The sequence below is a fragment of the Pinus tabuliformis genome, chromosome Q (assembly GCF_031772625.1).
Source record: "Pinus tabuliformis cultivar Carrire ecotype Pingquan chromosome Q, CPIR1, whole genome shotgun sequence".
Classification (NCBI taxonomy): domain Eukaryota; kingdom Viridiplantae; phylum Streptophyta; class Pinopsida; order Pinales; family Pinaceae; genus Pinus; species Pinus tabuliformis.
In genome coordinates this window covers 429797140-429812261 of record NC_142296.1, presented here as the reverse complement: position 1 = coordinate 429812261, position 15122 = coordinate 429797140, and the positions used below count along the sequence as shown (strand labels likewise).

The 15122-nt window shown below is 35.7% G+C and overlaps 1 protein-coding gene across 2 annotated transcripts in view; it reads left to right on the top strand.

The window, feature by feature from the left end:
• The window catches only part of LOC149220060 (uncharacterized), a 290383-nt gene extending 288565 nt beyond the window's left edge, over nt 1-1818 (top strand). For both annotated transcript variants that reach the window (XM_089384625.1, XM_089384624.1), the window contains exons 12-15: nt 221-378; nt 684-773; nt 896-994; nt 1260-1818. In XM_089384625.1, coding sequence (XP_089240751.1) covers nt 221-378; nt 684-773; nt 896-994; nt 1260-1395 — 483 coding nt within the window. In that variant the 3' untranslated portion in view covers nt 1396-1818. The remainder of the gene's footprint in view (nt 1-220; nt 379-683; nt 774-895; nt 995-1259) is intronic.
• Nucleotides 1819-15122: the final 13304 nt, after the last annotated feature.

The window sequence follows — 15122 nt, the reverse complement described above, 5'->3', positions numbered from 1 at the left end:
TAGGCTGTTGAATTAACCAGATTCTGATCTAAACAATAAATATGTTCCTTGGTTGGCTAACAAGGCCTGGATAGCTTACATGATGTAATTTATCAGTAAGTCTTGTTTACTTTGAAAGTAAGAGTATCCTGAGGGAAGAGAATAAAGAAAAAACAGAGAAAAATATCATATTTACCTTCATGGTTCAAGTTGGAACTCTAAATCTCTTTGTGTTTTACAGCTTGGGCATTATTCACGGGATGTAGTGGAATGCAATACCAAGTGCCCGTGTGGATCAAAGTGTTTGAACCGAGAACTTCAGAACGGCCTCAAGTTTGCCTTGGAAGTTTTTAAAACAAAAGAGGGATGGAGTGTACGATCTCTTGAACAAATCCCAAGGTTTGCTTTAAATGTCGATGTCAAGTAATTCATCTGGTTACTGCAAGAAATAACTCATTCTTATTTGGACACATTTATTCAGAATGTCGATGTCAAGTAATTCATCTGGTTACTGCAAGAAATAAAAGGTTTTGACATGTCACAATTAGAAACACGAATATAACAATTTCTTATGAGAGAAAATTAGAGCTCTTGTTCTTGTTGACAGAATGTGTTCTTTGTTAAAGATGTTTTTGAGTTCTCAAACTTGAAATAGGGATTTCTGTTTAATCACATCTGTTCGTGGACAACCCTATTTGGAGCAGGGGAAAGTTTGTAATTGAATATGTTGGAGAGGTGCTCTCTCAGAATGAAGCCCTGGAACGTGCTCAAATGTGTGATGAATACAGCCTCAGGTGATTTCAACTCTCACAAGGATTTTAGTTTTGGATTTTATTTCATTTCCAACATAACATGTATACCTGTGTTCATTCCAACTGAGGGATTCTTCTTATTGAATTTTTTTTACATGTTCTAGATATCTTTTCAGTATGGATCATCCAAGTGTTGCTGAAGAGGATCAACTGGTTATCGACATTTTTAGAATGTCAAATTTGGCACGCTTTTTCAACCACAGGTTTGTGGCCACATGTTTTTTGATATGAATGTTTATAGCAGACTGAAGTAGAGAAAACAATGAACTGCTGTACCCAAAAAACAAATGAAATGGATGGGAAAAGGCAGAGAAAGTCAGAAAAGTGCTTGAAATAAGCAAATGGACATAACGAGTATCAATCACTATGTGCATCATATCAATGTGAAAATATTCAACAAGCAATTGTACATAATATGAATGAATGTTACATGCATATAATTGGACTAATGTGTTATGATATTGGCAGTTGTGCAGGAAATTTATTAATTTACAGGGTTTACACAGAGACTTTAGATAATAGAATTTATCGGATGGGTATGTATGCATGCCGCGACATAGAACTTGGGGAAGAACTTAAGTATGATTATAATGTGTCAATGTAAGTATATGCCAACAATGGAGCCATCCAGGCTACCTGTCAGCAGCTATCAAATGCATGTGCCAGGTTAAAACTTAAGACATACAACAAAATTACAAATTGTTACTGTCAGCCTGAACTCAAAAATTTTGCCTCCGAATTTTTGGTCTTTGAAAATATTTAAGTATTTTCTTTGGCATCTTCTATCTCTGGGAGGTTCTCTTTTTGTTTATGCCTATTGAATTGAAATTTTCTGCTGTTCAGTTTAGGGGTGTTTGCTAAGTTTTTGGTGAAAGCATCTAAAGTCCATTCAATCTAGAGCTGGGCAACTAAATGAGATCAGTTTTATTGATGGGCCCATCTTTGCTTGTTATTTGTAAGTGATTCTTAGTGGAATAATGCTAGGTAATCACTGTTACTCTTCCAACTATCGAACTCAAAACACATTTTGCAGGACTACTTATGTCTGATAGAAAATTGATGGAAAGAATTTAAAAACCTAACTTGAGCTGCCATGCTTCATGGTTGTTTTGGAATAGTACTTGAGAAGATTAGTAACATGAAATCAATATTACGAGAACAAAGCATTTGGTCAGAGTAGGGACTAGCTATCGAATGAATGTCATAGTAACAAAAAAGATCATTCTGTTTGTTAGCACATCTTTCATTTTAGTTTATTGTAGCAAATTGGCCAAAAATAGAGTGACTAGGGGAAATGGTTGTTTTGATTAGATTAAACTTTAGTTTACTATGGTTAAAATAGTGACTTTCTTTTGTTGAATAATTATGTTATGATTAAAACTAGTCACCTTCTTGTTAAATACATGAATTTTTATATAATTTTAAAGATTGTAAATATATAAATTTGTTTTTTATTGAATTTTAAAATTATTAATTAAATCATTTTACATTGCAATATTTATATTACAATTTATTAATATTAACAATGATGTTCAACCACGTTTTAAGAAATTCAAATCAGTGGAGCAAAATTATTAAATGGCAATAATGTGGGAAGAAAATGATTTTTTTTTTTCTCTTGTATATTTCAGTGAATAATAATTAAAACTGTACTTGCTCAAAGTTCAGATAAAAAAAAAATTGGTATTTATGTAATGATTTTGGAATGCTAGGCATTCAAATTTTGTATCATAGGAATTTTTAGATTTATTTTAAATAATGATATATTATAAATAACTAATTATAGGTTATAAACATAGGTTAAATTTTGTCTTTCTAACTGTCAAATATTGACAATTTTAAAATCTACAAGTCATTATCGATGTGCACTTAATTTCTAAAACCGTTAATTTGACAAGTGAGATAAAAGTTTACCCGTATTTGTTTTTGTGCATATGTATTTATGTTTTTGTGTGTGGATGAGAATGAAAGAGATGTCCATGTATGTAATAATGCCTGATAGAGAGAAAGAGATGATTCATATGCGCTGGGAAAATATGGAGCTAGGGTTTTTACTGCGCAAGAATGCGTTTCTGGGTGTGGCCGCCTTGCTCTATCCTTTAGATGGCTTGAAGGGCGGTCATGGTGGCCATGATTCATGGAGGCGATGGAGGGGTTTATACCATACGACTTCATCGTCCACGCCTGGTCTAATTGGTTTATTTTTATCTCATGGGCTCTCGGTGGTCTGTCCTCACAGGCCGACTGGAATGCTATGGGCGCCTTGTGTTTTGTTGATACAGACGGTTTTGGAGTCTCGACGGCTGAAGCGGGCTTCCCTCCACAGTTTGCTTCGCGCTCAGGAAGTGGGTCAAGCAGGGTATGCGTCTGGTGGTGACCCAGGTTTTGGGCATGGGCTTCTGTCTACCCAAGGTATGTCGCAGGGGGTAGTGCTGGGATTTCCCGGCGGAATTTCTGGCTCGGGGGTGGACGCAGGTCGGACACTCTGCCTGCTCTGGTCACTTGACGTCACGGGCGATGGATCTTTCCTCCTCCTGGTAGTTTTGGACCCCGGAAATACAGAGGAGGTGATGCTTTGTCTCTTCTCGGAACTGTTCTTTTGCAGGTTTCCCTTGAAGCAACTGACCCGCTCGTTGAGTTTGGCAGTTGGGGCGTGGGCTCTGAATTTCTCGTATGCCATCACCTGCTCAGACCGGCCCTCGGTGGCTTGTGCCCTTCCCTGTCGTCGCCCTTGGGGCAACAAGCGGGAGGAAGGCACCAGGTTCCAGGTAAACCATTCCAACTTTCAAATCTTTATAAAATATCTGGAGGGGCTTTCCCTATTGAGCTGGGTTAGTCAAGGAGATAGTGTTCTTTCCCTGAAGCAATCATTATGCAGAAAGCTGGATATACAACATATGTGCAGAATTTGATTTATGGAGGCAGAGCTTTACAGGATTGCATGTCTCTACGGGACTACTACATACAATCGGCATCCACCATTGTCCTCAACCTGAGATCAAGGGGGGAGGGGCAGGGTTTATCAAAAAACCTTCAATGCAGGGAAAGGTTTCGGGAGCTATATATCGAAATGCTCAAAAGTCAATAAGAACCAAATAAATGAAGGCCCCTCGTTTAAAAATATTCTACAAGGGAACAAAACAACAATAGAAAAACCAAAGAAACAACATGAAGGTTTTGTCTCTAGCCCATACATAGTGGAGCTAATGAACTCTTTCCCAAAACTAAATATAATTGATTCCGCAGCAGATGAGCAATGTGCCTCTTTCAAATCACAAGCTATTGTTTGTTGATTTAATTGTTTTGGGCCAAAACTTGAGGAACTCTTTCATTGGATTTTGACCAACTGGTCCCTCAATTGTGAAATACACCTTTGCTCTAAAGGATTTTTTTATAGTAAAACTCCCTTCTCTAGAGGCCAAAGATTGTATATTGCAGGAGGGGCCATCGTTCTGGGGAATGACAGGGCTTTTCATCACTCTTTGGTTCCTTTCTTTTGATGCGAACACCATGGTTATCTCCAGAATGCATACTTTCAGATATTGGGAATAGCATTGGGAAATTCCTTAAGATGGATAGCCAACGAATGGATGAAAGGATCTACACACATGCCCGGATTCGTGTAGATGTAGACTTCAACAAAGGCTTGTTGGACCGGATTCGTGTAGATGTAGACTTCAACAAAGGCTTGTTGGACCATATTCAACTGCTCCACAAGCAGATGAACTGGACTCAGACGCTTGACTATGAAAACACAACCTTCAGATGTAGAATCTGCAGACAAACTGAGCATCTTCAAAATATATGTCTGGAAGCCAAAAAAGACAACGTCAGAAGGAAAAAGAATGGGGAGCATACAAAAGGATGGAACTTACATCTATCCCAACAAGGAATGGGGGAAGACGCGACTAAGGAGGATTCCCCACATCCCGGGACCAACCAGACACCACAAGTACCAGAAAAAAGGAGTTAGTGCAAAAACCCAAGGGAACTCAGGACAATCAGGGATTAGAATCCCAGGGGGTACACACACAAGCACCCATGGAATCACATAACAATTCAAATTTTGATAAAGACAATCATCGACCTGAAGAGACTCAACTTGCTCTTGTCACCAGCAAGGTTGAGAAGAAAAAAGGGAGGAAAACTTAGTGTCTTATTATCGGCCAATGGCCTAGTGATGCTTGGTTTTAAGCAAATGCAACATGTAATTTTATTCTCATTAATAAAATTACGCCTTTTTCCTTGGAAAAAAAGATAGAGAGAAAGATATCTATTACATATAAATTTATAGCTCAAATATGGAAAAAAAGATAGAGAGAAAGATATCTATTACATATAAATTTATAACTCAAATATAAGTAATTCCAAATTGGACTAGAGAAAATAAAAGAAATTAGGCACAAGATGAAACTCCAAGATAAGCACATATTGCATGCTAGTTATTGTTAGGTAAACTTGATTCAAGGAAAGAGTAAAATGTGATCGGGTCATAGTAGTGGTTTTGGACCCATGGTTTTTTGTTTCTCATGGTTTTGTGCCCATGGATTACATGTAATGAAGCTTTGAAAAGCCTAGAAGACTTGATTCTAATGGGCTTAGAGTTGAGTGGTTTGGCTTAGTTTTGGCTAAGAGATTAATGGAATTCTATAGGTTAGGTTTTTCTATGGAGTTGGAGTTTTCCAAGGAGATGAATATTATGTTTATGTTTGAATTTTTATGCTAGTTAACTTTTAAAATTCTCTCCTTAAATATATTTCTATGCAATTAATATTTTTACACCAATAGACTCTAAGATAAATACAAGTTGTGCACTCACTAAGGAGACTATGGGTCATTGGGCAAGTTAGAAAAAACTATTCTCTATCCTAACTCGCATCATGCAATCCCATACCTTGCACCTTGAACACAAAGGTTGAAACTCATGTGCTCACCTATGGGCCATATGTATGGCATATAAAAACCTACGGGGATAGAGTAATTAGATATAAGGGTCTTTTAGTTGTTTTATTTTTTTATTTTTGATAGCTTTCATGTAGTTTGGTCAATGTTAATATGTTCATGATAGATCCCAATTTTTATATAATGGATTTATTTAGTGGTTGGAAATGGAAATATCAAATGGACAATTATCATGGCTCATATCTCTTTTATAAATTCATAGTTAAATTTGAATATTATTAGGTTTGGGCCTTTCAAATTTTTGGATGCTAGCTAGAGATCTCTCCTTTTGAAAAGTCATAAATTTCTTCAAGATGCATACTTTATATATTATTATTGCTTGAAATATTAGAATTCTCACAAATCTGTATTTAAAAGTAATAGTGGGTTCAAATTTGTTTTACTATTTATAGGTTTTATTTTTCATTGTAACTCATCGCATTAAAAGTTGAGATCAATTGCTCCTCTTCAAAATACATTAATTGAGAATTTGCATAATAATTCGACATGACTTGCTAAAGCTCTAAAATGACATAAACAATGACTACATAATTTTCCTAAATCATTGGCTAGCTTCACAGTAACAAACATGATTCAATATGTTTGTTATTTAATGTGTATATCTGTGAATTTACTTTGCTTCCTTATGCTTTATGGTCAAGATAGAATTGATAAATAAAACACAACTTAAATACATAAAATTTTGCTATGGCAAAAAAATTAATAAAATAGATATAATAATAACATTTAAATGACACACATAAATATATTTAAAACATCAAGTGAAGAGCAGTGAGAAAAACAAATCTGTTATAAAAAAATATATATTTGACAAATAAGGGTTCTTATCAAATTTATACCCTGATTATAAATAACTTTGGTTTAATGATAAATTTGTTGGTTTTCTTTTCGTTTTTGTTGTATTTGTTTAGTTTATTTGTTATTATCCCCAAACTTGTCATAAAAAAATTATTTGACCAGTAAGGGTTCACGTCAAATTTATACCTTGATTATAAATAACTATAGTTTAAAAGTGATAAATTTGTTGGCTTTCTTTTCATTTTTGTTGTATTTGTTTAGTTTATTTGTTATTATCTCTTAAGAAAGGTTGGTTGTACATTTTGATCACAAGTAGAAGCCTTTTCTCTAATCATATGATGGCCTTGTTGAAAAGTATTTATCCCTTTTTTGAAGTTTTAAAATATTAGAATATTAAATTAAATATCTAAAAACTTAATTTTTTTTAGAATTTTTAAAGTGTATTGATTCTTTATATATATCAGTAAGCAAAGTGTGATATACTTTTCATTAGATCTTTTTTATTAAACAAATTAAAAATTAACTTAAATATCGCCAAAGCTTACAAGTTATGCTATTTACAAATATGGTGTTTCTGTTGCTCTATGTTCTCATTAATTAAGAAATATTGTATTGCATAAAGAATATTAGCAATCATTATTTAGCTGATTCTTGCAAAGTCATTGACAATATAATGGTAGGATGTGTTTGGTTTTGTTCTTGTTCTTGATAGGATGTTTGGGTTTGAATGTGGTTGTGTTGTACTATTTAAAGGTTATTAATAATTATTGTTTGGTTGATTCATGTTTGTAGTAAATAAATAGGGAGGAGAATATGTAACGTCCTTGGGAAGATACAAAAATTGAAAACATGAAGCATTGCCATATGTGATCTTCCAATGAATGCAATGTTATCAATGCTGATTGTAAAGTGATGAAAATATGTATTTCATTTTTTTAGTTATATATTGATAAACATGGTAACTATGATGTTTGTATCAATTATAAGTCTCTTATCAGTAAGTCTTGCCCTATGGCTATAAAACTACTTTGCTAGGTGAATATTAGGGAAACCATATTTGTAATATTGCTCTTTGGAAATTTATTTCTTATCCTCCCATGTGATTATAAAGAATGCTCAATTTTAATTCCAATCTACATTACACACTCAAAACACATTATAAAGAACAATGGTTCAATCATTTTTAAAGGTTAAATTTATTTTATTGTGAGAAGAACAATGAAAAAGGTTGCAATTTTAAGGATGACATCATTATCCTATATTATCATTTCTTTCTCAAATAAACCTTGGAAATTAATTTCTTAGTGAATACAAAAGATGAAATCAAAAATTTTAAAGCGTGGATTTTTGTGGAGCTTGCACATAAATATAATAATTAGATTTAATAGTCCAAAAGGAAGGCCTATAATAATTTGCTTGAAAATATTCAAACTGAATCAATGATAACTACAAGGTTGTTTTTTATTAATATATGTATGGATTCTACTTTTTCTTTTTAAATTTTATGGGTTCTTCAATGTATATGTAATTCCCAATTTTCTTCACTATTATGTTCACCTTTTGAGTTTGTTTTGGATTATTTGTTAGTTATTTTAATTTAATTCATTTAACAAGGTTTTAGAGCCACAAATCAAATAAGAAGAAATAACCAAGAGTGTATAGTGTTAGGGTTCCAATGTTGGCGTAATAATGATGTACTACTTAAATGTTTATTAACAGTTATTGTTTGGTTGATTCATGTTAGTAATGAATAAACAAGGGATGGAAGGAATATGTAATGTCATAGTCAATGCAATGTTTTCAATATTGATCATAAAGTCATGAAATTTTGTATTTCATTTTTTTTGGTTATATTTTCATAAACATGGTAACTATGCTACTTGTGTTGGAAAATGTAACTAGGTTTGGTCTTCATAATTATCATTGTACTTGTATCATTATGTATTTTATGTAAAAAGCAAAAGAAACAAAAATATTATTATTTCATTAGTTGAACATGTTTTTCATGCTTCTAGGATTTGTTGAGTCAAAGAGTCAAGGTCTTACTTGGACTTCTTATAAATAAAAGGAAAAGGAATTTTTGAAAGTGTGATTTGGGTAAATTCACCTTAAGAAGCCAAGTTGCCCTCCTAGATGTCAAGTTGGCTCATGGAAAAGATGTGTCTTTTCGCATATGTGAACAAATATTTATTGGCATGTGTCCTCCACCAAATGGCAAATAATTCGGGCTTTCAGTGATATGTTTTGAGGTAGAAATATGTGAAGTTATGAAATGAAGTGTGAACTTCTTGGATTATAGAATATCTGAAACAAGTGCGAGTTTTCTGGGTTGTAGAATATCTTAAACAAGTGTGAGTTTCTTGGGCTATAAAAGACCTTAAACATATTTGAGTTTTATGTGGTATATCAGTTTTTGTGGTTGAGATTGGTGTGATCTCCTATGACTAAAATCGATGGATTCTATCATGATGAAGCAAAATTTGGAGGGCTTGATTTGGCTCCTCGGAGGTTGGATTTGGGTCTTGGATTTCTCATTTTGATGTGATTTTATAAGAAGAGGACATTTTTGGGGTTTCCCCCTTGTGGGGTTTTGGTCCTGGCTTAGACAGCCTACATCTTGTGTTCTTTGTTTCTTGTGATCTTCTTGATTTATATTTTGGTAATTGCTTGATGAAATAAGAGAACATACTAATAATAATGATAAAGCAAACAAATTCACAAGTAATTATCATGACAGAAAAGTCAACCTTAATACAAAAGCCTATTGATTTCACAACATGGTATCAAAGCTAAGGTTTGAAGAAAGAGTTGCAAAGATCACTTTTGTTGTCATTTCTCCAAGGCAATATTCTTCTATGGATATATGACTGTATGTGTGAGAATTTCCCAAGGTATGAAGGCTTATAATTTATGCTCCTTATCTCCTGTGGAAGACATCCAAATTCTGCTACTTATTTCTTGAAAACAGCATATGATCCAAGTTCAACTATCTGAGGTCTGCTCTTCATCTTTTGTGGAATGTTATCTGAAGTTTTGTGATTTGATGCGAACAATGGTGTGAAATACCTGTACTTGGGCAGTAATGTGAGTTTCTATGGAGACTTATTCTAAGTTAATGCAAAATAGTGATGCATGAATAGACTATGATGCAAGTTACTAAATTATATTCTCCTATGCTTATCTGAAGTTGTATGTGACTGTGATCTGAATTTATCCAAGATGCTCTAGACAAGTGATCCGAAAAACTCCCTTGAGTGATCGTGATATGGCAGTTGCCTTTATGTGACTTGAAAATATTGCAAACTATGATGGCTTGACGACATTACAGCGTGTTGTATGGCTCATATTACTACCATGTTATGTTTCTAAGGTATGACTATGTAACATTGAATACATTAATTACTTTGTGGCATGCAATATAATAGCTCGATGATATACTTTGTGGCATGAATCACATCTGCGTTCTCAATGTTTTATGACCTTTCAACATTACAGTGGTCTCGCTCTATATTTTAATGATATGTGGAATCAACACTATATGGCTCGTATGGCATCACTCTGATATGGATCGCATTATGATGTATAGATAGAGACTTTGTAGTTAGATATAACATGACTGAGTTGTGTACTTGATATAAGGAAGTTAAGTAGCTATGACATGTGACTGGTTGGCAGTAAACCCTTGTATGATAAGTAATAATGACCTCAAACATATGGAAAAGAAGGTCGAGACTATGATAGAGAGCACTATAATATTCCATGGACAGTCTATATCATCTCTCAATGATCCGAATGGAAAATGGCATCAACCCATGGTACTCATCCACCCATATTATTCATCAACCCATGGAATTCACCCATGGTATTGTAAATGGCATCCACCCATGGTTTTGTAAGTGACATCCACCCATGGTATTGTGACATCCACCCATTCACCCATGAAATTTTCCCATGGTATTGACCCGTGGTATTGTAACTGAAAAATACTATAAGTAACAAGTCACATTTTGTAAAAGGACAAATTGTCCGCCACAATGTAGCATTTACAGTTTAGAGGCATGTAGCGACCACATCTATTCTCAGAGATAAGCTACCATCACCCTAGCTGGTTTATTTTCATTACTATTTTAAATAAAAGTTTCTTTGTGGTTTTGTTTATTGGACATTCTCCTCTTTTTCTTCTGGCATTTCAATTTTTTTCAGATCTTGGGGGTCTTTCCTCCAAGATCCATTTCAATCTCTTAGATCTTGGAGGTCTCCCCCGCAAGATCCGGATCAGTGGTATTGGAGCAGGTTATGATTTCATGGGACTGAGGGTTTGATGCATATTTCAGTTTCAAATTTTGCAGCAATATAACAAACTTCAGGCATGTGCTACAACCTCCACAGAGCACTTTCTTGGGTTAAGCAGGAAGAATTTATTTTTTCTCATTTTTTTGCAGGATTTTTTTTGGGCAGCGAATTTGAAGATCAGATTTGAAACATTTGGTACAAAATTTACAAAAACAAATACCAGATCTAGATTCCTCTCGAAAAATCACCCAATTTCAAAAAAAAAAGGGTCGAATCGGAGTTCGGATGTGGGAGATATCGCTGATTTAGAATCAGCTATTTTATCAGAATTTTTGTGACGGCGGCACTGTTGCAGTGCGAATCTGAGATCTCAGAGTGTCCAGATAAGGATTTCCAACTCATGGGAAGATGCAAAATGATCCTTCTGCTTCCAAAAACAGGTTATAATAAATATTCTGAGTTATATTGGCTGAGTTATGTCCATTTTAATTCTGGAGCAGCATTTGGAGTGGGTTTCCATTGGAGACGTGCCCTCTCACCCCACTTTAGTAGGCACCTGCTTCAAATTCATCAGTTTCAACATAGCAGCATTCGGCTTGGGTTATTTGGAGACGTTCCCTCCCACCTCAGGCTATGTAGGCACCTGCTACTTCATCAGCAACCAACATCATGGTTATGGGTCAACTGCATAAAATCCTTGTCATCGAAGTCCATTTGCTAGGCCACACACTGTCAGAATCATAGTTGGTCACAAGCATTACAGGGTATCTCTATCATCGGATCTTCGTTTATCAGGGTTTTGGGTTAACCACATAAAACTCTTATCTTCAGTGGCTCTTCATATTCAACAAAGGCTTCGTAGGAGGGAACTTTACGCAATGGGGACCATTGCTTCTTAAGGAGGGAGGAATAATCCGAATGGAAAATGGCATCAACCCATGGTACTCATCCACCCATATTATTCATCGACCCATGGAATTTACCCATGATATTGTAAATGGCATCCACCCATGGTATTGTAAGTGACATCCACCCATGGTATTCATTCACCCATGGAATTGGCCCGTGGTATTGTGAAATCCACCCATGGTATTCATTCACCCATGGTATTGTGACATCCACCCATTCACCCATGGAATTTGCCCATGGTATTGTGAAATCCACCCATGGTATTGACTCGTGGTATTGTAACTGAAAAATACTATAAGTAACAAGTCACATTTTGTAAAAAGACAGATTGTCCGCCACAATGTAGCCTTTACAGTTCAGAGGCATGTAGCGACCACATCTCTTCTCAGAGATAAGCTACCATCGCCCTAGCTGGTTTATTTTCAATATTATTTTAAATAAAAGTTTCTTTGTGGTTTTGTTTATTGGGCATTCTCCTCTTTTTCTTCTGGCATTTCAATTTTTTTCAGATCTTGGGGGTCTTTCCCCCAAGATCCATTTCAATCTCTTAGATCTTGGAGGTCTCCCCCGCAAGATCCGGATCACTCAAGACATTGCAACGACAAGAAGCATAAATATAACAAATACAAGCATGTGATAATGAAATTCAAAATTGTTACAACACTGAAGACGTGAAATCTATGTGGCAATATGATCCTAAGGAAAGTCTGAAATCAGTTATAATTTTGAAAGAAGTCCATCTTCTTGTGGTTAGCATCAAAGTCTAAAAGGCACTATGACATAAAACTACGAGCTTGTTATGAACATTTAGTTTCGAAGAATTCTTTTATGATCCAACATACAATATATCTCTGCGACAAGATATCATAATCATGAGAAGCAGTGACATTATCTTCCTTTCAATGCATGAATGAAGGATCTATCTGTTAACACCCAGGTTGTTCCCTATGACTCCCAAGGGAATACGACCGGGGTAACCACTAACCAATCTTTGGACCACAGTTTCTAGCCAAACTGTAATCAGAGAGGGCTCTCTCTTTATAATTTGTCTCTGTTTTGATAGGATTTTTTTTTTTAGGCTAGTTATTATGCTCAGGTTTTGGTTTATATTTTGGTTGAAGGATTTCTTTCAGGGCTTAAGATGTAGTGTTCAGAGAGTAGTATATCATTGGGCAATGGAGTCTAGAGCTATGAAATGCTTTGAAATGCTGGAGTGATGATGTTCAAACTGCAGGGCCTATTGTGTATCTCAAACAAACAAATTTAAACTTAAGTGGTGAGGCATGGTCAGCCAACAGAAAGCAATTAAGGATTCTCTATTAAGCTGGTGATGTGAAAGTGAAACATGTTGCACAGGAGCAAACTTGAATTCCTGAAACAAAGATCATTGTGAAAGATATTTTCTGAAAGTGCAGCAATTAAGAATTACACTTATCAAGACTATAGTGAAGAAAAACATTCATTAACAACACAGACTGAACTCAGGGTATTTGCATGAATAAGTCCTGAAGGTTATTCTTTTTCTTTGTTGCTAAACACTTAGAAGTTAGAAACATATATGGATTGTAAAAGATTAAAGCACATAACAAAGAGAGTTACAGAAACTTATTGTATTGTGAAGTACACAGGAATCCTGCAGTTTTCAACAGACACCAGAACGCATTCAACACTTCATAACTTTGAGAAATTCCATCACTTTCTTTATTAAACTCTGAGAGAATTACAGCTTAAGAAATTCTTCAAGAGAAATCAACAACCACCAAGCTTGTGCGAGGGGCAAATATATACAAACAGTATTACAAAATATCTCAGGCGTTGAGTCATCTGAGAAATGAAATATCTTCACCAACTTTTCAAGATATTTAGATAAGAAAGTTATTACATCATTGAATACAAAGTAAATGCATCTTTATGCTTGTCAGAAGATATTTTGGCCTTTGGAGGCCACTGAGTCGGTTGGAGTGATCTGCATTAATGCTGAGAAATGCGCTTTTGGAGCTGCTCTGCTGTAGCTTCTCGGCCTGGACACCTGTAGCTTCCTACCTTGCCTTGTTGGCCGAAATTTCTGCTGAGTTGGCTCAGCCTTTATCTTTAATGTATGCTGATTCTTTTTAAACTGTCCTGTGTATGACAGTTTGCATTTTCCATGAACAAAATTTGTTGAATGGCATCCTGTTTATAAAATCGTCTGTATGGCCTTGGTCCACCATTCTAGTGTAGGTAGTTGATGCCTGAGAATTGCATCCATAGTTTCCTCTGCCTCTGTATACTTATAAAAATTGGGAGGCACCTCAAACAGGTGTTTGATTTCATTCATTATAAAAAATAAATTTTCTACTCTGTTGTAGAGAGTCTGTCCTATGGCTGGCCCTGTTTCCTCTGAGGTGTTGGGCTTCTCATTGATCTGACTTGTGGCAAATGTGTTAACCCTTTTGGCACACTGGTCATGTGTGAACAATCTCCCTGCGCTGTTCAGTAAGCTAGGGAGCCCTCTGTTTTCTAACACCTGAAACTTCTCCAAAAACTTGTTTACCTCAGTCTGCATATCCTGGGTTCTTCTCTCTAATGTCTATACTAAGTTTCTCAGTGTAAGAACCCTTTTGATTAACTGAATGTGCTCAGTTCTGTTTGAGATCCCCATGGCAGCCAACTGAGTACTTGTCCTATTGTTAAGCACATTAATCATCCTGGTGGCTATTTTAGGCATGTTGCTTAGAGCAGCTCTTGATCTTTGAATCTCAGTCTGTGCTTTTGGAATGAGCTCTAACTGCTCATGGATTGTTTCAATATATTGCCATTGCTCATTAATAGATTGGCCAATGTTAGCCCACAACACTATTTTAAGCTCAGCCACCACCTTATCTAATTTGAGCTCATTCTCTAGCTCTTTGATTCTATCTTTGAGGGCTTTTATCTCCCTGCCCTTTTCTGCCACACACTGCTTGGATTTGTCATATCTATCATTCACTTTGGCCAATTTATCCCTGGTCTCATTCAGCTCTGTCATTTGAGCTTCCAGGGCCTGGATCTCATTCCTCAGCTTTTGCATGTCCAGGCTTGGGGCCTGCTCTGTTGCTGGTGGTGCTGCTGAAGTGGATGTTGCTGCCTGTTCTGCTTGTTGCTGCACCTTCTCATGCGGTGGCTGTTCAGTATCCATCTCTTTTTCCTTGCCCTTGCTAGATATATCTTCAGTGGCTTTGGGTGCTTGCTGATTTACAGTTGAGGAGGATGCAACTGCTCCCACTTGTGTGCTTGGCAGTGAAAACACCTGTGAACAAAGTTCAAGGTCAGCCATCTTTTTAAGATTCCTCACCGCTCTTTGATTCAGCTCTTCTTGTGTAACCGGCTCTTCTAGGGTTCCTCTCCTCC